The following is a 24,128-nucleotide window of genomic DNA, read 5'->3' as shown; positions in this document are numbered from 1 at the left end:
AAATCTCCACAGGAGAAGTACAAAAAGGTACACCAGGTGATGGACAGTGGTTCAGACGAACAAAAAAGTGACACAGACTCCGGAAGCAAGGAGCTGGGTTGTCTGAAACTACATAATGTAACCGAAATGGAGAATCACCAGACTATCTGGGTTACACTCAAGATAGACGGAGTCCAAGTGGAAATGGAATTGGACACAGGGTCAGCTCTAACAGTCATAAATCAAAGAGACTACAAGCGGCTATTTTCACACATACCCTTGAAAGCTACAGAGATTGTCTTGAAGACGTATACGGGGCAAAAAGTCTACCCCAAAGGGAAAATAAGGGTGAAAGTGACATATAAAGGTCAGGAAATACCTAAAATGGATATATATGTATTGCCAAATGGAGGACCACCACTGCTAGGACGTGAATGGATCCGGAAGATACAATTAGATTGGCATTCCATACAGGCACTGAAGGTTGAGGCCAAAAAGGATGACGACGTCACACCTGGACGACTGTCAAAAATGCTAACTGACGCAAAAGAAGTGTTCCAGGAGGGACTAGGAACACTAAAAGGAATAACAGCAACAATTAAAATAGAGGAAAATGCAAGCCCAAAGTTTCTGAAGGCCAGACCAGTGCCTTATGCGATCAGACCAGCGGTTGAAGCAGAGCTGGAAGGGTTGGAACGTTCAGGAGTACTGTCCAAAGTGGACTGGAGCGAGTGGGCTACACCCATCGTTCCTGTAATGAAGAGGTCGTTGAGTAATACGCCTGGGGAACCAAAGAAGGTCCGCATCTGTGGGGATTTTAAGGTGACAGTGAACCCAGTCCTTCACACGGTGCAATATCCGCTTCCACGAATTGAGGATATTTTCGCCTCGCTATCTGGTGGTAAACGCTTCACCAAAATTGATCTCGCCCAGGCGTACTTGCAAATGGAGGTAGAAGAAGCTTCGAAACATTACCTTACGATCAACACCCATAAAGGTCTCTATCAATACAACTGGCTGGTGTTTGGAGTAGCCTCGGCTCTGGCTATCTGGCAAAGGGCGATGGATCAGGTCCTGCAAGGGATTCCAGGGACCCAGTGTTATTTGGACGACATCTTGGTCATGGGCGAAAATGACGGTGATCACCTCGCTAACTTGGAGAAGGTGCTCGCCAGATTAAAGGAATATGGGCTACTAGCTAATCGCCACAAGTGCGAGTTTTTCCAGAAACAGATCTCGTATTGTGGCCATGTCATCGATGAAGAGGGGTTACATAAGTCCCCTGACAAGATTGAGGCAGTAGTCAAGGCTCCAGCACCGGAAAATATGTCACAACTGAGGTCGTTCCTCGGGCTGGTAAACTATTACCACAAGTTCTTACCAAATTTGTCGATGGTATTACACCCACTGAACACCCTACTACAAACAGGGGTATCATGGAAGTGGGATGATGAACGGAGACGAGCTTTCCAGAAGTGTAAAGAATTGATCACATCAAAAGAGGTGTTGGCCCATTTCAACCCAGCACTACCAATTCATTTGGCATGTGATGCATCACCCTACGGCATTGGAGCGGTGCTGTCGCACAAATTCCCAGACGGGTTGGAGAGGCCAGTAGCCTTTGCGTCTCGGTCACTAACCTCAGCCGAGTGCAACTACGCCCAGATTGACAGGGAGGCCCTCAGCCTAGTATGGGGAGTAAAAAAATTCAACCACTATCTGCATGGGCAGGAGTTCACCTTGCTGACTGACCACCAACCACTTGTCTCCATCTTTAATCCTAAGAAGGGCGTGCCAGTAATGACTGCACAGCGGTTACAAAGATGGTCCCTGTTTCTAGGGGCGAATCAATATGAAATAGAATATAAAGGCACGAAACAGCATGGGAACGCTGATGGGCTATCGCGCCTGCCACTGCCTACTGTGGAGGAAGCACCAGCAGTGGACCCTATCGAGATATTTTATTCGTCGATAATTGAACGATTGCCAGTAACAAACGCGGATATAGAGAAGGAGACCTGCAATGATTCGACGCTGTCACGGGTATATGAATTGACGGTGAGGGGATGGCCAACACATGGCGACTCACTGTTGCCAGCATTCTCATCCAGAAGAGAACAGCTGTCAGTATGCCAGGGGACAGTGATGTGTGGAGCCAGAGTGGTGATTCCACCCAAGTTAAGGGAGAGTGCTAAATGAGCCACATGAAGGTCATCTGGGGGGAGTGAAAATGAAAAGCCTTGCTAGGGCTTATGTGTGGTGGCCGGGAATCGATCAACAAATCGAAGACCTAACAAAGAGCTGCTTAGGATGCCAGAAGGTCCAAAATGCACCACCACATGCCCCTCTACACACATGGGAGTGGCCCTCCTCTCCATGGCAACGGGTGCACATTGATTTCGCTGGTCCATTCATGGACTCAATGTTCTTAATAGCAGTGGATGCTCATTCAAAGTGGCCTGAGGTGATAAAGATGTCTTCAACCACTACAGAGAAAACGATTGCAGTCCTACGGACCATATTTGCCAGAAACGATTTGCCAGAGCAGATCTGCTCTGATAATGGACCACAGTTTGTGTCTGACGAGTTCCAAAAATTCATGAAAAGGAATGGGGTAAGGCATTACACATACGCCCCGTATCATCCAGCCACCAATGGATTGGCTGAGAGGTTCGTACAACGTTTAAGAAGGCGATAAAGGCCATGAGCGACGAGGAAATTCCACTACAGCATAAGCTGGACAATTTCTTATTAGCCTACCGAAACGCAACACACGCAGTTACCAACCAGACCCCAGCCATGATGTTCTTTAACCGAAGGTTGAGATCTCGTCTGGACTTGCTCAGACCAAATGTGCGAAGAAATGTTGAGGACAAACAATTCCAGCACATCAACGAGAAGCCGACAAGGAGCTTCAATGTAGGGCAACCAGTCTTGGCCCGGGACTATCGAACAGAGAAGTGGCAACCCGGAACGATATGTACAAGGCAGGGGCCATTAATGTACACCGTGGATGTCGGGGAGAACATTGTGAGACGCCACGTCGATCAGATCTTAGCATCACAGGAATGCGCCAACCCCATGTCTCGAGTACCTGGGGATGAACCCGACATACCGGTAGCATCTACTTCAGACCCAGTAGCAGTGGAACCCGATGAACTACCTGATGAAAAGGGGTCAGAATCGCCTCTGCACCAAGAACAAGAACCTCTGGAAAGGCGCTATCCCGAAAGGGTCAGGAAGCCGCCCCAAAGACTGAATCTATAAATGGACTTTTGTTATTGAATGTACATGTAAAAATGTAATTGTTATTTGAATATTAAGGGGGTATTATTAATCTAAAAAGGGTGGAATTGTAGTGTATGTGCCTTTAAGTCAGAACTACTTTTTACAGCTCCTGTATACTGTAGTACCGGCAGTGACCACACCGGTATATAAGCTGTGCGCATGACTCTGTACCCCAGTCTAGAGATTACCCTCCTCCAGTAAAGACCTGTTATTTGTTAATGTACAGCATCCGTGTGATTATTTATCCACTGAACCACGGATCTAACAGTAATCACTTTAAGTAATCAAGCTTTTAGAAGAGGAAGGCCATGCCTGACCAAATTCCTTGACTTATTTGAGGGCACTACAGATAACGTTGACGGTGGAATTACCTCCAACATTATTTACTCGGACTTTTGAGAAGGTTTTAACAAAAGACTTCCAATTAAGCTAAAAGGTACAGGAATCTAAGGTTTCATAATACCCTGAAAGTACAAAGAGAGGTGGATAAAGCTGTAAAAAGGCCAATAGCATTTTGAGCTGTATAAATAAGAGTAAAGAATTAATGATAATTTTTTACAAACAATGATAGGCCACAGTACATTGTGCAGTTTTGGGTGCCCCATTATAGAGAGGAGCCTTGAGGTGCCGAGTGGGGTGCTGCAGAGCTCAGTATTTGGAGCACTGTTTCTCATTTACATAAATGATCAGGACTCTAAAACCAACATCAAAACTGTCAAATTTCTGGATGATGTTAAAATACCAAAAACCGCAAAAGAGAGAGAATGCAGCCAGGCAACTGGATTGTTTATGCAAATTAGCAGACAGATGGCAAGTGAAGCATAAGACCAACATGCAAAGTGCTCCACGTGGGGGTAAATAATGCGCGACGCAAGTACTAAATAAGTGGAATAGAATTAGTGTAGGCTGAGCGCCAATAGTGGTCCTTTTTTATTGCAGCATTTATTGCCCATTCCTAATTGCCCTCAAGAAGGTGGTGGTAAGCAGGCTTCTTGAACCGCTGCAGTCCGCGTGGTGAAGGTACTCCCACAGTGCTGTTAGAGAGTTCCAGGATTTTGACCCAGCAACAATGAAGGATCGGCGATATATTTCCAAGTCAGGATGGTGCGTGACTTGGAGGGGAACTTGAAGCTGGTGGTTTTCTCATATGCCAGCTGCCCTTGTTGTTCTAGGTGGTAGAGGTCGCGGGTTTGGGACATACTGCCGAAGGAGCCTTGGTGAGTTGCTGCAGTGCATCTTGTAGATGGTACACACTGCAGCCACAGTGCACCGGTGGTGGAGGGAGTGAATGCTTAAGGTGGTGGTGGGGTGCCAATCAAGCAGGCTGCTTTGTCCTGGATGGCGTTGAGCTTCTTGAGTGTTGTTGGAGCTGCACTCATCCAGGCAAGTGGAGAGTTTTCCATCACACTCCTGACTTATGCCTTGTAGATGGTGGAAAGGCTTTGGGGAGTCAGGAGGTGAGACACTCGCCACAGAATACCAAGTCTCTGACCCGCTCTTTATACAGTATTTATGTGGCTGGCCCAGTTAAGTTTCTGGTCAATGGTGACCCCCCAGGATGTTGATGGTAATGAGCTTGCTTGTTCGAGAAAGTCATTTCCTGGCACTTGTGTGGTGTGAATGTAATTTGCCACTTATCAGCCCAAGCTTGAATGTCATCCAGGTCTTATTGCATGCGGGCATGAATTGCTTCATTATCTGAGGAGTTGTGAATGGAGCTGAACACTGCAGTCATCAGCGAACATCCCCACTTCTGACCTTATGATGGAGGGAAGGTCATTGATGAAGCAGCTGAAGATGTCTGAGCCTAGGACACTGCCCTGAGGAACTTATGCAGTGATATCCTGGGGCTGAGATGACTGGCCTCCAACAACCACAACCATCTTCCTTTGTGCTAGGTATGACTCCAGCCAGTGGAGCATTTTCCCCCCGATTCCCATTGACTTCAGTTTTACTAGGGCTCCTTGATGCCACACTCGGTCAAATGCTGCCTTGATGTCAAGGACAGTCACTCGCACCTCACCTCTGGAATTCAGCTCTTTTGTCCATGTTTAGACCAAGGCTGTAATGAGGTCTGGAGTAGAGTGGTCCTGGCGGAACCCAAACTGAGCAGCAGTGAGCAGGTTATTGGTGAGTAAGTGCTGCTTCATGGCAATGTCGACAACACCTTCTATCACTTTGCTGATGATTGAGAGTAGACTGATGGGACGGTAATTGGCTGGATTGGATTTGTTCTGTTTTTTTATGGACAGGACATACCTGGGCAGTTTTCCACATTGTTGGGTAGATGTCAGTGTTGTAGCTGTACTGGAACAACTTGGATAGAGGTGCAGCTAGTTCTGGAGCACAAGTCTTCAGCATGACAGCTGGGATATTGTCAGGGCCATAGCCTTTGCTGTATCCAGTGCGCTCAACCGTTTCTTGATATTATGTGGAGTGACTCCAATTGGTTGAAGACTGACTTCTGTGATGGTGAGGACCTCAGGAGGAGGCCGACATGGATCATCCACTCAGCACTTCTGGCTGAAGATGGTTGCAAACGCTTCAGCCTTGTCCTTTGCACTCGCATGCTGGACTCCGCCATCATTGAGGATGGGGATGTTTATGGAGCCTCCTCCTCCCGTCAGTTGTTTAATGGTCTGTCACCATTCATGACTAGATGTGGCAGGACTGCAGAGCTTTGATCTGATCCGTTGATTGTGGGATCGCTTAGCTCTGTCTATAGCATGCTGCTTCCGCTGTTTAGCATGCATGTAGTCCTGTGTTGCAGCTTCCCCAGGTTGGCACCTCATTTTTAGGTACGCTTGGCACTGCTCCTGGCATACTCTTCCACACTCCTCATTGAACCATGGTTGGTCCCCTGACTTGATGGCAATGGTACAGTGAGGGATATGCCGGGCCATAAGGTTACAGATTATGGTGGAATACAATTCTGCTGCTGCTGATGGCCCACAGCGCCGTCTGGATGCCCAGTTTTGAGCTGCTAGATCTGTCCTGAATCTATTTCATTTAGCATGGTGGTAGTGCCACACAACACGATGGAGGGTGTCCTCGGTGTGAAGACGGTACTTTGTCCCCACAATGACTGTGCGGTGGTCGCTGCTACCAATGCTGGCATGGACAGATGCATCTGCGACAGTTAGATTGGTGAGGACGAGGTCAAGTAGGTTTCTCCCCGTGTTGGTTCTCTCACCACCTGCTGCAGCCACAGTCTGGCAACTATGTCCTTTAGGGCTCGGCCAGCTAGGTCAGTAATGGTGCTACCGAGCCACTCGGTGGTGGATATTGAAGTCCCCCACCCAGAGTACATTCTATGCCCTTGCTACCCTCAGTGCTTCCTCAAAGTGGTGTTCAACATGGAGGAGTACTGATTCATCAGCTGAGGGAGGGTGGTAGGTGGTAATCAGCAGGAGGTTTCCTTGCCCATGTTTGACCTGATGCCATGAGACCTGGGTTCCAGAGTCAATGTTGAGGACTCCCAGGGCCACTCTCTCCCGACTGTATACCACTGTGCCGCCACCCCTGGTGGGTCTGTCCTGCCGGTGGGACAGGATGGTGATGGAGGAGTCTGCGACATTGGCTGAAAGGTATGATTCTGTTAGTATGACTATGTCAGGCTGTTGCTTGACTAGTCTGTTGGACAGCTCTCCCAATTTTGGCACAAGTCCCCAGATGTTAGTGAGCAGGACTTTGCAGGGTCGACAGGGCTGGGTGTGCCGTTGTCGTGGACGAAGCTGGTGCCGAGGTCGATGACAGGAGATCCATCCAGTTTTATTCTTATTTTTATTCTTATTATTTTTGCGGTTTGTTACAACTGAGTGGCTTGCTGGGCCATTTCAGAGGGCAGTTAAGAGTTAACCACATTGCGGTGGGTCTGGAGTCACCTGTAGGACAGACCAGGAAAGGACGGCAGATTTCCTTCCCTAAAGGACATTAGTGAACCAGATGGGTTTTTACGACAATCTGGTAGGTTCATGGATTATTAGTCTAGGCCTCTGGATTACTAGACCAGTAACATAACCACTATGCTACCATTCCCTTGTCACTATCAAATGTCCAAATAGCAAAGAGAAGCAATTAAAAAAGCTAACAAGATGCTAGGATACATAGTTAGTACAGAGGGATGAAATTCTACTGAGGTTTACATCTACTAAGGTTATGCCGATTCCATGCACCGGACAAAACTAGAATTTTCTCATTAAGTTGTATATAATGGTGCATGGGAACCCTCTTCAAATTTATTTCAGTTATTTATTTTATTATGCCACTTCCACATCTTCAGAAGTATTACACTCGACTTTAACTTGCACTTTAGCCAGACAATTTATTGAACAGTAATAGAAAGAATAAATGAACAGTACTATTTTTGCAGTAGCAAATAATCTTAGCAAGCTCATCTTATACAAAATAATAAATAGTTCATGACCAGTGCTAAATTATGATGAAGCAATAATTTTTATGTAGTAGTTCCTCAGACCTGAAACGGTAACATTGTTTCTGTCTCTACTGATGCTGCCTGACCTGCTGAGTATTTCCAGCATTTTCTGTTTATATTTCAGATTTCCAGCATCTGCAGTATTTTGCCTTTTGTATTACAGGGTAATATATAATAAGCTACTTAATTTCCCATAGCATTGTTCATGGGGAGCAGATCAAAGGTGAGCCTCGGAAGCAAAAAAGTCTGGTGCTGGGAGATAATAGGAAAGTCAGGAGCACTTAGAACAGGCAGAGACAACATGAGGCTGGGTTCAAAGTTAGACTGAGACCAGCTATTTTCTTTGCACTGGTTCTCACATTTGATTGGTCTATGGGAACCACATGGTATTATTGGTCTCATGATTATCAAAAGGCAAATAACTTACTCAGAAGCAATTAAAAAAAAACTGTCATAATACTTGTTCTTAGTCTACTTAGCCCTTTGTTGCCAGCAGCAGGTGACAACAACAAGAAGAACAACTTGTATTTATATAGCGCCTTTAGCATAGTAAAATGTCCCATGGCACTTCACAGGAGTATAATAAAACAAAATTTGACATCGAGCCACACAAGGAGAAATTAGAGTAGCAAAGAGGTAGGTTTTAAGGAGTGTCTTAAAGGAGGAAAGAGGGGTAGAGAGGCTGAGGGAGGGAATTCCAGAGCTTGGGGCTTTGGCAGCTGAAGGTATGGCCACCAATAGTTGAGCGTTTATAATCAGGGATGCTCAAGAGGCCGGAATTAGAAGAGCAGAGATATCTAGGGGGGTTGTGGGGCTGGAGGAGATTACAGAGATAGGGAGGGGTGAGGCCATGGAGGGATTTGAAAACAAGGATGAGAATTTTAAAATCTAGGTGTCGTTTAACCAGGAGCCGATGTAGGTCAGCGAGTACAGGGGTGATGGGTGAACGGGACTTGCTGCGAGTTAGGACACAGGCAGCAGAGTTCTGGATGACCTCAAGTTTATGTAGGGTAGAACGTGGGAGGCCAGCCAGGGGTGTGTTGGAATAGTCAAGCCTAAAGGTAACAAAGGCATGGATGAGGGTTTCAGCAGCAGTTGAGCTGATGCAGGGGCGGAGTCCGGCGATGTTACGGAGGTGGAAATAGGCAGTCTTGGTTATGGCGCGGATGTATGTTCGGAAGCTCATTTCAGGGTCAAATATGACACCAAGGTTGCAAAGAGTCTGGTTCAGCCTCAGACAGATGCTAAAGAGAGGGGGGAGTCATTGGCTAGAGAACAGAGACACAGATGCTGACAGCATTTGACTAAAAAACAGATAACTTGATAGCACAAATTGCTGATCACTTAATCATGATAGAAAGACTCAGCCAAGTTCCAGCACATACAAGCACTCATTTTATTTGATTACAACAGATAAAAAGATATAGACGGCAAAGGTCTCATTTGCAATTATGTGCCAGAGTTGCAATCTACAAATGTGGTTAGCCATTGCAAATTTATTGACCAATAAATAATAGTTGATTACTGTTGTGTATGTGCCTTTAAGAGAAGAACTGATTCTATACTGCAGTACCGGCAGTGACCACCCCTGTATATAAAGCCATAGCAGGCTTCTGTATTTCAGTCTTGAATTACTCTCTGTTCAGTAAATACCTGTTTTATTGTTCTCCTGCAGTCTGAGTATTATTGATCCTCGGACACTACAATTACTGGGAAATACAATCACTTCATACTATAACTAATTTTGTACTGTTTATGATTAACATGCACAATTCCAAGCAGATTCCTGATTGCAGCCACTTGAAATGCTGGCTAGACATTTCCCCTCTTTGGTGTAGGAATGGCCTGTGTGCAAGTCAACTAGTGTGTGCATTTGGGGTTAGGAGGAAGAAAAAGGGAGAATGGAAAATGTTACACCTTTGTCTTACTGAAGTGCCTTGTTAATCTTCAAAACACATTACCAAACAGAGATGGTATGAAACTGGATTTCTAAAATATTGGCTGAGGTATGGAGCTTCAGCAGCTGCTGTTTACCTTTCAAAGCTGGTCTACATAAGAAATAGGAGCAGGAGTAGGCCATTTGGCCCCTCGAGCCTGCTCCGCCATTCAATAAGATCATGGCTGATCTTCTATCTCCACTGGCAGTAGAAGTGCCTCACTTGCCTTAAACTGGTGCTGCAGCCCCAACTTCAGAACACTGCTATAAATTAAATCCAGCATTAGTAGAGTGCTGTTATGCTAATTTGAGACTGTAACTTTTAGTGAACAAAGACCCATGGGGGAGAAATTCGGTGGGCTGCGCGAGAGGGAGAGCGCGAGAGGGAGAGTGCCAGAGAGAGCGCGCCAGAGAGAGACCGAGAGCGCGCCAGAGAGAGACCGAGAGCGCGCGAGGGAGGGCGAGAGAGAGCGAGAGCGAGAGAGCGAGAGAGTAAGAGGGAGAGCGAGAGAGGGAGAGCGCGCGAGGGAGAGCGCGCGAGGGAGAGCGCGCGAGGGGGAGAGCGCGAGGGGGAGAGCGAGAGAGGGAGAGCGAGAGAGGGAGAGCGCGAGCGCGAGCGCGAGCGGGAGAGAGAGAGGGAGTGAGGGAGTGAGGGAGAGGGAGTGAGGGAGAGGGAGTGAGGGAGAGGGAGTGAGGGAGAGGGAGTGAGGGAGAGGGGGAGGGGGGAGAGGGAGAGCGCGAGGGAGAGGGAGTGAGGGAGAGGGAGTGAGGGAGAGGGAGTGAGGGAGAGGGAGTGAGGGAGAGGGAGTGAGGGAGAGGGAGTGAGGGAGAGGGAGTGAGGGAGAGGGAGTGAGGGAGAGGGAGTGAGGGAGAGGGAGTGAGGGAGAGGGAGTGAGGGAGAGGGAGTGAGGGAGAGGGAGTGAGGGAGAGGGAGTGAGGGAGAGGGAGAGGGAGGGGGGAGGGGGAGAGGGAGGGGGGAGGGGGAGAGGGAGAGGGGGCGAGGGAGAGCGCGAGGGAGAGCGCGAGGGAGAGCGCGAGGGAGAGCGCGAGGGAGAGCGAGAGCGCGAGCGCGAGGGAGAGGGAGAGCGCGAGGGAGAGGGAGAGCGCGAGGGAGAGGGAGAGCGCGAGGGAGAGGGAGAGCGCGAGGGAGAGGGAGAGCGCGAGGGAGAGGGAGAGCGCGAGGGAGAGGGAGAGCGCGAGGGAGAGGGAGAGCGCGAGGGAGAGGGCGAGCGAGAGGGAGAGGGCGAGCGAGAGGGAGAGGGCGAGGGCGAGCGAGAGGGAGAGCGCGAGGGAGAGGGAGAGGGAGAGCGCGAGGGAGAGGGCGAGGGAGAGGGAGAGCGCGAGGGAGAGGGAGAGCGCGAGGGAGAGGGAGAGCGCGAGGGAGAGGGAGAGCGCGAGGGAGAGGGAGAGCGCGAGGGAGAGGGAGAGCGCGAGGGAGAGGGAGAGCGAGAGGGAGAGCGCGAGGGAGAGCGCGAGGGAGAGCGCGAGGGAGAGCGCGAGGGAGAGCGCGAGGGAGAGCGCGAGGGAGAGCGCGAGGGAGAGCGCGAGGGAGAGCGCGAGGGAGAGCGAGAGGGAGAGCGAGAGGGAGAGCGCGAGGGAGAGCGCGAGGGAGAGCGCGAGGGCGAGGGAGAGCGCGAGGGCGAGGGAGAGCGCGAGGGCGAGGGAGAGCGCGAGGGCGAGGGAGAGCGCGAGGGCGAGGGAGAGCGCGAGGGCGAGGGAGAGCGCGAGGGCGAGGGAGAGCGCGAGGGCGAGGGAGAGCGCGAGGGCGAGGGAGAGCGCGAGGGCGAGGGAGAGCGCGAGGGCGAGGGAGAGCGCGAGGGCGAGGGAGAGCGCGAGGGCGAGGGAGAGCGCGAGGGCGAGGGAGAGGGCGAGGGCGAGGGAGAGCGCGAGGGAGAGGGAGAGCGCGAGGGAGAGGGAGAGCGCGAGGGAGAGGGAGAGCGCGAGGGAGAGGGAGAGCGCGAGGGAGAGGGAGAGCGCGAGGGAGAGGGAGAGCGCGAGGGAGAGGGAGAGCGCGAGGGAGAGGGAGAGCGCGAGGGAGAGGGAGAGCGCGAGGGAGAGGGAGAGCGCGAGGGAGAGGGAGAGCGCGAGGGAGAGCGCGAGGGAGAGGGCGAGGGCGAGGGAGAGCGCGAGGGAGAGGGAGAGCGCGAGGGAGAGGGAGAGGGAGAGCGCGAGGGAGAGGGAGAGCGCGAGGGAGAGGGAGAGCGCGAGGGAGAGGGAGAGCCAGAGAGGGAGAGCCAGAGAGGGAGAGCCAGAGAGGGAGGGAGAGCCAGAGAGGGAGTGAGAGCGAGAGCGAGTGCGAGAGCGAGAGCGAGAGCGAGAGGGAGAGGGCGAGAGAGGGCGAGAGTGGGCGCGAGAGGGCGCGAGATGACGAGAGTGTGAGAGATCGCGAGAGCGCGAGAGAGAGCGAGAGCGAGCGAGAGCGCGAGGGAGAGCGCGAGGGAGAGCGCGAGGGAGAGCGCGAGGGAGAGGGAGAGGGAGAGGGAGAGCGCGAGGGAGAGCCAGAGAGGGAGAGCCAGAGAGGGAGAGCCAGAGAGGGAGAGCCAGAGAGGGAGAGCCAGAGAGGGAGAGCCAGAGAGGGAGGGAGAGCCAGAGAGGGAGTGAGAGCGAGAGCGAGAGCGAGAGCGAGAGGGAGAGCGAGAGGGAGAGGGAGAGTGAGAGCGAGGGGGAGGGGGAGGGGGAGAGAGGGCGAGAGTGGGCGCGAGAGGACGAGAGTGTGAGAAATCGCAAGAGCGCGAGAGAGAGCAAGAGAGCGAGGGAGAGCGAGAGCGCGAGGGAGAGCGCGAGGGAGAGCGCGAGGGAGAGCGCGAGGGAGAGCGCGAGGGAGAGCGCGAGGGAGAGGGAGAGGGCGGGCGAGAGGGAGGGCGGGCGAGAGGGCGAGAGGGAGGGCGAGAGGGCGAGAGGGAGGGCGAGAGGGCGAGAGGGCGAGAGGGAGGGCGAGAGGGAGGGCGAGAGAGGGAGAGAGCGCGCGCGAGAGGGGGCGAGAGGGGGCGAGAGAGGGCGCGAGAGCGAGCGTGAGATCGAGAGAGAGCGCGAGGGCGCGAGGGCGCGAGCGAGAGAGCGCGAGGGCGCGAGAGAGAGAGCGCGAGGGCGCGAGAGAGCGCGAGGGCGCGAGAGAGAGAGCGCGAGGGCGCGAGAGAGAGAGCGCGAGGGCGCGAGAGAGAGAGCGCGAGGGCGCGAGAGAGAGAGCGCGGGCGCGAGAGAGAGAGCGCGAGGGCGCGAGAGAGAGCGCACGAGAGAGAGCGCGAGAGAGAGAGCACGAGAGAGAGAGCACGAGAGAGAGCGAGAGAGAGAGCGAGCGAGAGAGAGCGAGCGAGAGAGAGCGAGCGAGCGAGAGAGAGCGAGCGAGAGCGCGCGAGAGAGAGCGCGCGAGAGAGCGCGCGCGCGAGAGAGCGAGAGAGCGAGAGAGAGCGAGAGAGAGCGAGAGAGGGCGAGAGAGGGCGAGAGAGGGCGAGAGAGGGCGAGAGAGGGAGCGAGATCGAGAGCGAGAGAGCGTGATTATACCCTTTTTGCTCCTCAACTCTAACCAAATGGATTCTGTCCTTGTCCCCTCAAGAACATCCTCCCTTTCCAATACTACAATGTCTTCCTAAATCAGCACTGCCATCCCACGTCCCTTTTTTCCTTCCCTATCTTTTCTGAACACCTTGTATCCTTAAATATTAAGTGCCCAGGACCTCACCGTTTTTAAGCCACGTTTCTGTTATTACCACAACATCATATTGCCACACGGCTAATTGTGCTTGTAGCTCACCAACCTTATTCACCACACTTGTGTGTGTTTACGTACATGCATTCTAAACCCATTCTTGAATTTTTTGTAGTCTTTCTTAGTCTGCTCCTATCCAATATGGTACTACTTCCGCCTCTAGTACTATCCAACACACTCACTCTTTTATGCACCTTATTCCTCTTTTCTACTCCTATATGCTGGTGCCCATCCCCCTGCCAAGCTAGTTTAAACCCTCAACAGCACTAGCAAACCTTCCCCGCAAGAATATTGGTCCCGGCTCTGTTGAGGTGTAACCCGTCCGGCTTGTACAGGTCCCACCTTCCCCAGAAATGGTCCCAATGCCTCAGGAATCTAAAGCCCTCCCTCCTGCACCATCTCTCCAGCCACGCATTCATCTGTTCTATCCTCCTATTTCTGTACTCACTAGCACGTGGCACCGGGAGTAATCCGGAGATTATTACCTTTGAGGTCCTGCTTTTTAATCTCTCTCCTAGCTCCCTAAACTCTGCCTGCAGGACCTCATCCCTCTTTCTGCCTATGTTGTCGGCACCGATGTGGAGTGCAAGTAGCAATTTTCATCATAGAAAAGAAGCACAGCTATACATTCATTTGGAAAGTATGATCTTGATTCTTAGAGCTTTTTCTGACTGTTAGTATGATGCTGGGAGGCCATGAGCAACAGCAACAATATTCTACACAGTTGAAAGTAGATACAATAAAGCATACATTAGCCTACATTTTACAGAGAATAACATTTTCAGCAATTCTTTCCCCTTCTCACCTAACAGCAATGGCTCTTGCCAAGGGATGGTGCTACGGGTGCCAGCTTTTCTCCACTATCTAGTCCAAGCAGCCATTCTTCATGCGTGAATCTAAACAAGGAGCATTGGCCTCCACAGTTGAATCGCCTGTCAACAAAGCTGAACTAAAACCAGTAGCCACTTGCCACCTGATGTCTATATACACACACTCACTCCAGTACAGGTTGCAGGCCAATTGTAGCAACAAAGCTGTTGGCCCACTAACTCAACACAGTTCGCAAATTGCACCCAGGATCTTCTGGTGTGTACAGCTTAGTGTTACCAACAAGGCCATCAGAAGAGGCAAAGTTATTTCAAAGGTACCCTAAAATACTATTGATCATGATTAGATTTCAAACATTCACATTACAATTTTAAAAGAAATGTTTGTCTTGCAAGAGATTCTTCAGTTTGAAGAGTGCTTACTTACGATTGGCTGAGATGGGTAAAAACAACTGTTAATCAATATTTCTTCTAAGACATCTTGATCTGTTGAAAGGGAAACAGTCAATGACAAACAAAATTATGTTGATATGATGATGGTACAATGTATACCCAAGTCCAAACTCATCACAATTCTGAAAGCAAACATAAATGTTTCATTTGTGATTTATTACAACAGTTAGGAAGTCAACTCTTCAAGTTACAATAGAAAAATAGCAAAACTTGCACATTTTGGTTTTCTTTTTAGAACGGAAAACAAATGTAGTGAAAACCTTACTACGCACATAAAACTTCAAAATTATATAGGAAGAAATTTTCAAAATGTAGGTCACATTCAGTCTATCCAATTGCTACAACTAGGGATTATTGGCTTTTTGAACCTAGCGGAGAGTCTCTGTGTAAGAATTTTTGTTATAAACTCTGGTTCAAAATTATTATGGGTTAATTACAAAGCATCCCTTCAGTCATCTTAATAGAGGAGACAGATTAGTACTACTGAGACATAAGGGGAATTGATATGTTAATCAGCTAGCCATTGAAATAGTTACGCATAATGACCTCATACAATAGGTATTTCATTACCTCATTTAGACATCCAGTAGGACATTCACACTAGATGGTTTTATCCTTGTTTACACAGCAGCGGGTGTCTGGTAATAATTGAGTTTTTGGGTGCCTACAGCCAATTTAATTGGCAGGTCTACTGACCAACCCCTGGACAAGGAATGGGTCGGAAGTCAAGGGTGTGCTGATAGAGGCAAATAAAGTCTAGGCAGTTTAAGCTTAACGGTAGAGCTAAACAGACTCAGTGTAAGCCTGGGTCTGCAAGACAGTTGAGCATTGGCAAATATTTCACATACACAGTTAATACAAAGTTGCATTTTGACTTGTCAATCTGGTAAGGATCTTCCTCAATGTCTCCATCCCCGGAGCAAAAATGGTGGATATTGAAACGCTCAAGGCAAGTTGGCAACATAAATGACGTGGTAGTGGCAGAGAAAGTAAGAAATGAGCATGAAAACCTTCTCAAACGGGGTAGGACCAAGGAGGGAGGGAAAATGCCCAATTAGATCTGGGGGATGGGGACATCATTCTGGTAGGGCTCTTCCCTGATATGTCACAAATGCAACTTTATACCAATGGTGCATGTGTGGCGGAACCACCAGAGGATTACGAACAATTGTATATAATTCCTTTTACAGCAATGTAGTACAGCTGGGGGCTGCACCTTTAATGTATCTGTTAACTGTACTAGGGCTTCTTTCCTGTACTCCGCATGATGACGTCATGCCGTCCGTCACGTGATCTCTCAACGGCGGGAAGAACGTGATGACGTCAGAGCTCGGAACCTTCTAGCAGTTGAGCTCGGAACCTGCTAGCAGTTTTCCAGAGAGGCTTTCAAGCAGACCAGACCTATTTGCATTGTATCCTACAGTTTCGTTTGTTCATTAAATTTTTATTGTTTTTTGATTTTCTGAGTCGATCTCAATTCTTCGGCTAGGAACCCCAGTTCCTACATTGGTGACCCAGATTTCTTCGAACAATTTTCATTGAAGTTACATCATGGACACGAACGCCGTCACCCTCAAACTGCTGCAATTTTGGGAGCAACAACCGGCCGCGTGGTTTTTCCAGGCAGAAGCCCAATTTGCAATCCGGGGAGTAGCAGCGGATTCGACCCGTTATTATTACGTGGTCTCTGCCCTCGACAGCGCCACGGCCTCGCGGGTCGTCAGCCTCCTCGAGAGTCCACCGAACGATGGCAAGTACGAAGCTTTAAAAGCACGTTTACTGCAGATTTTCGGTCTGTCCAAGTCAGAGCGCGCTCGCAGACTATCTCCATGCCCAGCCTCAGGGACTCAAAACCCTCAGAGCTCGTGAGCCATATGCTCACGCTTTTGGGCTCGGAATCGCAATGTTTTCTGTTCCGCGAGCTGTTTCTCTGTCAACTACCAGAGCCAGTACAGACGGCCTTGGCCAATTCCGCGATCACGGATGGTGCTGAACTCGCCGCAGAAGCGGATAAAATATTCACTGTCTCACAACAATCTTGTGCAGCCACGAGGCGCCCATCCCCCACAAGAGCGAATCCGACTCCTCCTCTTGCAGGCTGGTGTGCATACCATGCTCGTTTCGGCGCGAAGGCCAGAAATTGCCGTCTGCCCTGCAGTTTCTCACCAAAAAAAAACCTACCTCAAACTAGCGGTTTCTGAGAAGATCAATAAGGCCTAAGGGACGCGCTGGAGTTGCGATGGCCGTCGGGTCCGCAGGGAAATTCCTATACATTACAGACTCCCTGTCAGGGCGACGTTTTCTCTGTGATACTGGCTCCCAGTGCAGTATCCTACCAGGTCGAAGCTAGGTCTTCAATCCGGCGGTCAAGGTCCCCACCTCGAGGCAGCCAATGGTGCGGCCATTCGCACGTTCGGAAAGCGTAGGGTCCAGTTGAGTTTTGGCGGCCAACGTTTTGTTTGTGAGTTCATCACGGCGAAAGTCTCACAGGCCATCCTGGGGGCAAATTTCTTCTGCGCAAACGGGTTTCTCATCGACGTCCGACACTGCCAGCTAATCAGTGCCTCCACTTTTCACTCGGTCCCCTGCCACCGAAGCAGTTGCCTGTGCAGTCCCATCTCCAAATGAGTTCTCTCGTCTTCTCAGTGAGTTCCCTGAGCTCACCAGGCCCACATTTTCTTCTTCAGTCGCGAGGCACGGTGTGGCGCACCACATTACCACGACAGGATCCCCTGTTTATGCGAGAGCTCGAAGGCTGGAACCCGGTAAACTCGCGGCCGCCAAGGCGGAGTTCCATACAATGGAACGCCTGGGTATTATTCGACTTTCGAATAGTCCTTGGTCCTCGCCATTACACATTGTTCCTAAGCCGGGCGGCGGATGGCGACCATGTGGCGACTACAGACGCCTGAATGAGGCTACCACACCGGATCGGTACCCAATTCCTCACATTCAGGATTTTTCGGCCCATCTGGCAGGGAATTCCATCTTTTCCAAAGTAGACCTCGTCCGAGGCTATCATCAAGTGCCCGTGCATCCTCAGGACGTCCCCAAAACTGCCGTCATCACACCTTTTGGGCTCTTGAGTTCCTTCGTATGAGGTTTGGGCTGAAGAATGCAGCACAAGCCTTCCAACGTCTCATGGATTCCGTGTTGCGCGATCTGCCGTTCATCTTCGTCTACCTAGACTACATCCTTATTGCCAGTAACAGCACGAAAGAACACATTACGCACTTGCGTACCCTTTTTTCTCGTCTCAGCCAACATGGCCTTATTATCAACCCGGCCAAGTGCCAGTTTGGGTTGCACAGCATTGATTTCCTGGGACACAGAATCACCTCAGAAGGCACTGTCCCGCTGGCCACGAAGGTGGAAGCAGTCACCTCGTTCCCTCTTCCTCAGACTGTCAGGGCCCTCCAGGATTTTCTGGGAATGGTCAATTTTTATCATCGGTTCGTCCCCAAGGCGGCATTGTTGATGCAACCTTTGTACGAGGCCCTCGGAGGTAAATCGGGCAAAGACCCGATCGATTGGACACCCCAGATGGACCAGGCTTTCCTCGACACTAAGAACGCTTTGGCTGCTGCGACCATGTTGGCACATCCCCTTCCGGGCGCAACCATTGCCCTTACCACCGACGCATCTGATTATGCCATCGGGGCAGTACAGGAGCAGTGGGTCGACGGCACATGGCAACCACTGGCTTTCTTCAGCCGCCAATTGCGGAAGAACGAACGCAAGTATAGTACTTTTGATAGGGAGTTGTTGGCATTGTTTCTGGCCATCCGCCATTTTCGCTTCCTACTGGAAGGACGCCCATTCACGGCTTTTGTAGACCACAAGCCACTTACTTTTGCGATGGCCAAGACAGCGGAACCATGGTCGGCACGGCAACAACGTCATCTTACGTACATATCTGAATTTACAACAGACATACAACATGTCTCGGGCAAAGACAACCTGGTGGCGGATTGTCTCTCCCGCGCCCAGCTCCACGCAGTACACCTGGGAGTCAACTATGTTGGTTTGGCAAAAGAACAGAAGGCAGACCCTGAAGTGCAGGCATACCGGACCGCACCATCCAGCTTACAAGTGGCTGATGTCAGTTTCCAGGCCGCAGGGACCACACCCCTGTGTGACATCTCGATGGGCGTCCCACGTCCAATCGAATGGCGCAGGAGAATTTTCGACACTATCCACGGGTTGTCACACCCTGGCATGAGAGCGTCACAACGACTCATGGCAAAGAAATTTGTCTGGAAGGGCATGCATCTCGACGTCCGTGACTGGACCAATACCTGCGTGAGTTGCCAGAAGTCCAAGATACACCATGTTAAGGCCCCAGTCACCACTTTTCCGGTTCCGGAGCGTCGATTCGACGATGTGCACGTGGACCTGGTTGGTCCTCTCCCTTCCTCTCGCGGGTACACTCACCGTGGTAGACTGCACCACCAGGTGGCCAGAGGCAATTCCTTTGGTTGCCACCACAGCGGCAGACGTCGCCAGAGCCTTCATCTCGTCGTGGGTAGCTCGGTTCGGGGTACCGGCTGACATCTCCTCTGACCGGGGGCCTCAATTTACCTCTGAGCTTTGGAACGCCGTAGCTCAAGGTTTGGGCACCAAGCTTCATCGTACCACCGCCTACCATTCACAGGCGAACGGTCTGTGTGAAAGATTCCACAGGTCCCTTAAAGCCGCACTGCGTGCTAGTCTCCGTGGGCCTAGTTGGGTGGACAGGCTCCCTTGGGTGCTGCTAGGTCTTCGCACGGCGCCTAAGGACGACCTGCATTCTTCTTCAGCAGAGCTGGTTTACGGCCAACCACAGAGTGCCTGCCGATTTTCTTCCTCCTCACACGGAACCCTGGTCCCCAGCTCAGCAGCTCGACAGCCATCAGGAATCGGCTAGGAATTTCATCCCAGTGCCTACGTCGCATCATGACCTGCAGCGCTCCCATGTCCCGGTGGATCTTAAGAGCGCAGAATAAGTGTTCATTCGGCAGGATGCTCGCAAAAACCCGCTCAAACCGCCTTACACAGGTCCATTCCGCGTCATCTCGTCAGGTGACGAGTCCTTCACGGTTGACGTCGGCGGTAAGCCTGACCACATCTCCATCAACCGGTTGAAACCGGCGCATCTGGATCTGAGCGAACCAGTCGCCACCGCTCAGCCGCCTCGTCATGGTCGTCCACCGTCGACTGCCGGTCCAGTACAGCCACAGTCATCCGCCGAGTTGCCAGTGCCCGCCTCACCGGGTCGACCACAGCCGGCCTCCTCTTCTCCTCCGCCTGCAGCGTCATCCCAACCACAGCCAACGGCCAGTTCGTCTTCTAGCGCTCCGTTCCAGCTGCCGGGGTATCGCAGTCGGTCGGACAGACTCGTCAGACCCCCTTCTCGCCTTACCTTCTCTGTTAAAAGCAATTCTGGGGGGGCGCATGTGGCGGAACCACCAGAGGATTACGGACAATTGTATATAATTCCTTTTACAGCAATGTAGTACAGCTGGGGGCTGCACCTTTAATGTATTTGTTAACTGTACTAGGGCTTCTTTCCTGTACTCCGCGTGATGACGTCATGCCGTCCGTCACGTGATCTCTCAACGGCGGGAAGAACGTGATGACGTCATGACGTCAGAGCTTGGAACCTTCTAGCAGTTGAGCTCGGAACCTGCTAGCAGTTGAGCTCGGAACCTGCTAGCAGTTGAGCTCGGAACCTGCTAGCAGTTGAGCTCGGAACCTGCTACCAGTTTTCCAGAGAGGCTTTCAAGCAGACCAGACCTATTTGCATTGTATCCTACAGTTTCCTGTACAGCTTCGTTTGTTCATTAAATGTTATTGTTTTTTGATTTTCTGAGTCGATCTCAATTCTTCAGCTAGGAACCCCAGTTCCTACACATGTGAAATATTTACTGCTGCTGAATCCACATCAGTGTCTAAATGAGAGCCAACTAAATTAGGAATTTCTTCCATAATATATGAGTGCCACAAAATTTTCTAGTCTCCTAGAGCAAGATAGGTCAATCCCAATGAAAATACAGCTGGTTAACATGTAGCTGATTTACTGAAACAAATTCTATACAGCCTGCAGGCATCTCCACAGACATGGTCAATGTCACAAAATACACATATGCAAGTGGGTGGAGTAATGGCAAATGAAACGTAATGCAGACAAGTACTGCACATAGGAAGGGGAAAAAAATGACATAAGCATTCCATGAATGGTGTTGAAAGAGCTATGGGTTGAAGTACAAAGAGATTTAGGGATTTTAGCAGATTGAAGCTCAACATATCCAATTATTGTGGAGCAGCAATAGTCAACATAGCAGAGTGCAAATTAGAACTGAACAGTGTTCTGGTCTTAGTGTAGCTGGTTGTGATCTCTGAGAACCAAGGGAGACATTCAAACGTCAGAGGTAGTTCAGAGAAGAGCAAAGAGACGAGCAAAGAGACTGACTCTTTGTATCAGAGGACTGAGGAATGAAGGAAGACTACTGGGCTTTTCTACCTTGAAAAGGTGGCTTCTGGCAACTGACCTTAGAGGTATACAATCTAGTACATGGTATAGAAAAGATAAATCCAAAACATTATAATCAGACTAATAAGACAGACATCGATTCAAATTAGTAAAAGGCAAATTTAAGACTGATGTCAGGAAAATTTATGTAAAAAGAGTGAACAACACAATGGACTTCTGGATGAGATAATGGAGACAAAAACCATGAAATCAATTAAATAAATAGTTGAATGTTGCAATTGCAGGGAGATGCTACAAAGACTAAGGTAGATCGATAAGCTATAGGACAAATGGCCTTCCTTATTTGCATCTACCTTGAGATCAATATCAGCAAAAATGTTATTACCTGGAGGAAGCCAATATGAAACCCATCATCACTTTCTATTGTCCAGGGGAAAGGCAAGGAGAGAAGAAAAATGAAAAGAAAGGGTCCAAGTAGAGGTCTCCAATAGTATATCTACATGTAGTCACATCTCTCATAATGCACTTTTACTGCCTTGAACACACATGCGATCACTCCATGATGGTTTGAGAGATTTTATTCTTCTTGGTTTTACTATCTAATATACAAATCAGAGTATTAAAATTTACCTCAGTAACTAATGCAGTAAAAATTCTACTGCAAGCTGTAAACCATATAAATACTTTACGGCAATAAAATGCTACACCCTCAATACAGACATATATATTTTCAGTAGTACAAAAGCAAAATACTGCAGATGCTGGAAATCTGAAATAAAAACAGAAAATGCTGAAAATAATCAGCAGGTGAGGCAGCATCTGTGGAGAGAGAAACAAAGTTAATGTTTCTGTTTTTATTTTATATTTTCAGTGTTCTTGAATGCCAGTTGACTTCATGAGAACATAAAAAAACACATTGTGCAAAGGTATTACTTACATACAGTGGAATTTGTTTTTAGTGATCATTCAGCCATACAGCTGAATTTTTACCATCGAAACCCATTTTCCATTTGTACCAGTGTGTTTGCCCGTGCTTATCAGTGTTTTTTTTAAGTTTTACGGGTCAAATAGAAGTGATTTTCTTCCAGTTTCACAGGCAGGAAAGAATTTTGCACCTTGTTTGAGCACAACTCATCTTCAGCTAAAGAAGTTAAACAGGAAGAATGTCAATTAGAACTGGCTTGAACCTATCTTAGTGATAAAATTGGTCATGCCAATTTGCATGGAGTACCTTTTCTCCATAACATGCTTTGCACAGCTTTCTTTGCCAATTTCAAACGCCTGTTTGAACTCACTGCATGCTTCCTGAAGCAAGGTGGAGTTTTGCAACACATTTAGACAATGCTGAAAATCTGGCAAAATACTAACATCTCTCAGTGCACATGAATAAAATCACAAATGACCAGCTGACCAATCTAAACCCAGAACGCAAACACAGACATAATGGTAAAGACCCAGATGGTGAGAACAAACTCCTATACTTGACACAGCCTGCCACTTTAGACATTTTAATTCATGCCTAATGAGTTTACATATTTCGTGTTTGTAGCACTGTACTGCTGTTTTTCAGCAAATTAAAACTATATAAAATCTGTTCCAATTGACTGTCCAATTAGTGAAGTGCACCAATGCAATAAGTAGTTGTAAACGATGGAACAATTCAACAAGGGGCTACCCCAAATCGATTTTTTTTTATTTGTTCATGAGATGTGGGCGTCGATGGCAAGGCCAGCATTTATTGCCCATCCCTAATTGCCCTAGAGAAGTCTTCTTGAACCGCTACAGTCCGTGTGGTGAAGGTACTCCCACAGTGCTGTTAGGGAGTTCCAGGAATTTGACCTAGTGACGATGAAGGAACGGCGATATACTTCCAAGTCAGGATGGTGTGTGACTTGGAGGGAAAGTTGGAGGTGCCTTTGTCCTTCTAGGTGGTAGAGATCGCGGTTTTGGGAGGTGCTGCCAAAGAAGCCTTGGCGAGTTGCTGCAGTGCATCTTGTAGATGGTACACACTGCAGCCACGGTACGCCGGTGGTGGAGGAAGTGAATGTTTAAGGTGATGGATGGGGTGCCAATCAAACGGGCTGCTTTGTCCTGGATGGTGTCGAGCTTCTTCAGTGTTATTGGAGCTGCACTCATCCAGGCAAGTGGAGAGTATTCCATCACACTCCTTACTTGTGCCTTGTAGATGGTGGAAAGGCTTTGGGGAGTCAGGAGGTGAGACACTCGCCACAGAATACCTAGCCAATGACCTGCTCTTGTTGCCACAGTATTTATGTGGCTGGTCCAGTTAAGTTTCTGGTCAATGGTGACCCCCCCAGGATATTGATGGTGGGGGATTCGGCGATGGCAATGTCGTTGAATGTTAGATGCTCGCTTGTTGGAGATAGTCATTGCCTGGCACTTTTGTGGCGCGAATGTTACCTGCCACTTATCAACCCAAGCCTGAATGTCGTCCAGGTCTTGCTGCATGTGGGCATGGACTGCTTCATTATCTGAGGAGTTGCGAATGGCACTGAACACTGTGTAGTCATCAGCGAACATCCCCACTTCTGACCTTATGATGGCGGGAAGGTAATTGATGAAGCAGCTGAAGATAGTTGGGCCTAGGACGCTGCCCTGAGGAACTCCTGCAGATTGTTATAACCAAATGCTACAATATTTCAGACTTTATTGTGAGAACACTTTCAGTTACGAGTTTAACATGCCAGTGTTAGTACTACCCCATTCCCTTTTTCGTAACATTGTTAATTTTCTTTCCTCTTGTTACTTATTCACACACCACTGTCCATGTTATGCTGCTACCCAAGTTTGTCATTATTCTTCAATTAGCACATTTAGAATCATTGATATTTTGGTACAGGTCATTGAGCCCCTTATGCCCTAACTGGAACTATCTAATCTCAAACCTGCTCTTTATATACTTGAATATTTTTTCTGCAGGTGTTTATTGAATTTCCATGATTGAGCTTCAACAGCCACTTGGGGCTAAGTGTTCCATCCCCTAATTCTTTGCATGAAAAATCTTCCCCTTT

At 49.4% G+C, this 24,128-nt stretch overlaps 1 protein-coding gene across 6 annotated transcripts in view; it reads right to left on the bottom strand.

Annotated features, from left to right (window-relative positions):
• The window catches only part of LOC147123219 (protein NSUN7-like), a 185,528-nt gene that overhangs the window by 155,566 nt on the left and 5,834 nt on the right, over nucleotides 1-24,128 (bottom strand). For 4 of the 6 annotated variants that reach the window (XM_085969109.1, XM_085969118.1, XM_085969093.1 and 1 more), the window contains one exon: nucleotides 14,599-14,657. The exons of 1 other annotated variant lie outside the window; for it this stretch is intronic. In XM_085969109.1, the coding sequence (XP_085825235.1) occupies nucleotides 14,599-14,657 (59 nt within the window). Of the gene's footprint in view, nucleotides 1-14,598; nucleotides 14,658-21,481; nucleotides 21,694-24,128 lie in introns of those variants that run through there. One more of the 6 variants, XM_085969128.1, reaches the window with a different exon arrangement.

The sequence above is a fragment of the Somniosus microcephalus genome, chromosome 2 (assembly GCF_052327205.1).
Source record: "Somniosus microcephalus isolate GS21.2 chromosome 2, FLI_Smic_1.0, whole genome shotgun sequence".
Taxonomy (NCBI): Eukaryota; Metazoa; Chordata; class Chondrichthyes; order Squaliformes; family Somniosidae; genus Somniosus; species Somniosus microcephalus.
Note: the sequence above shows the minus strand (reverse complement) of the source record. Positions and strands in the feature narration are given on the sequence as shown.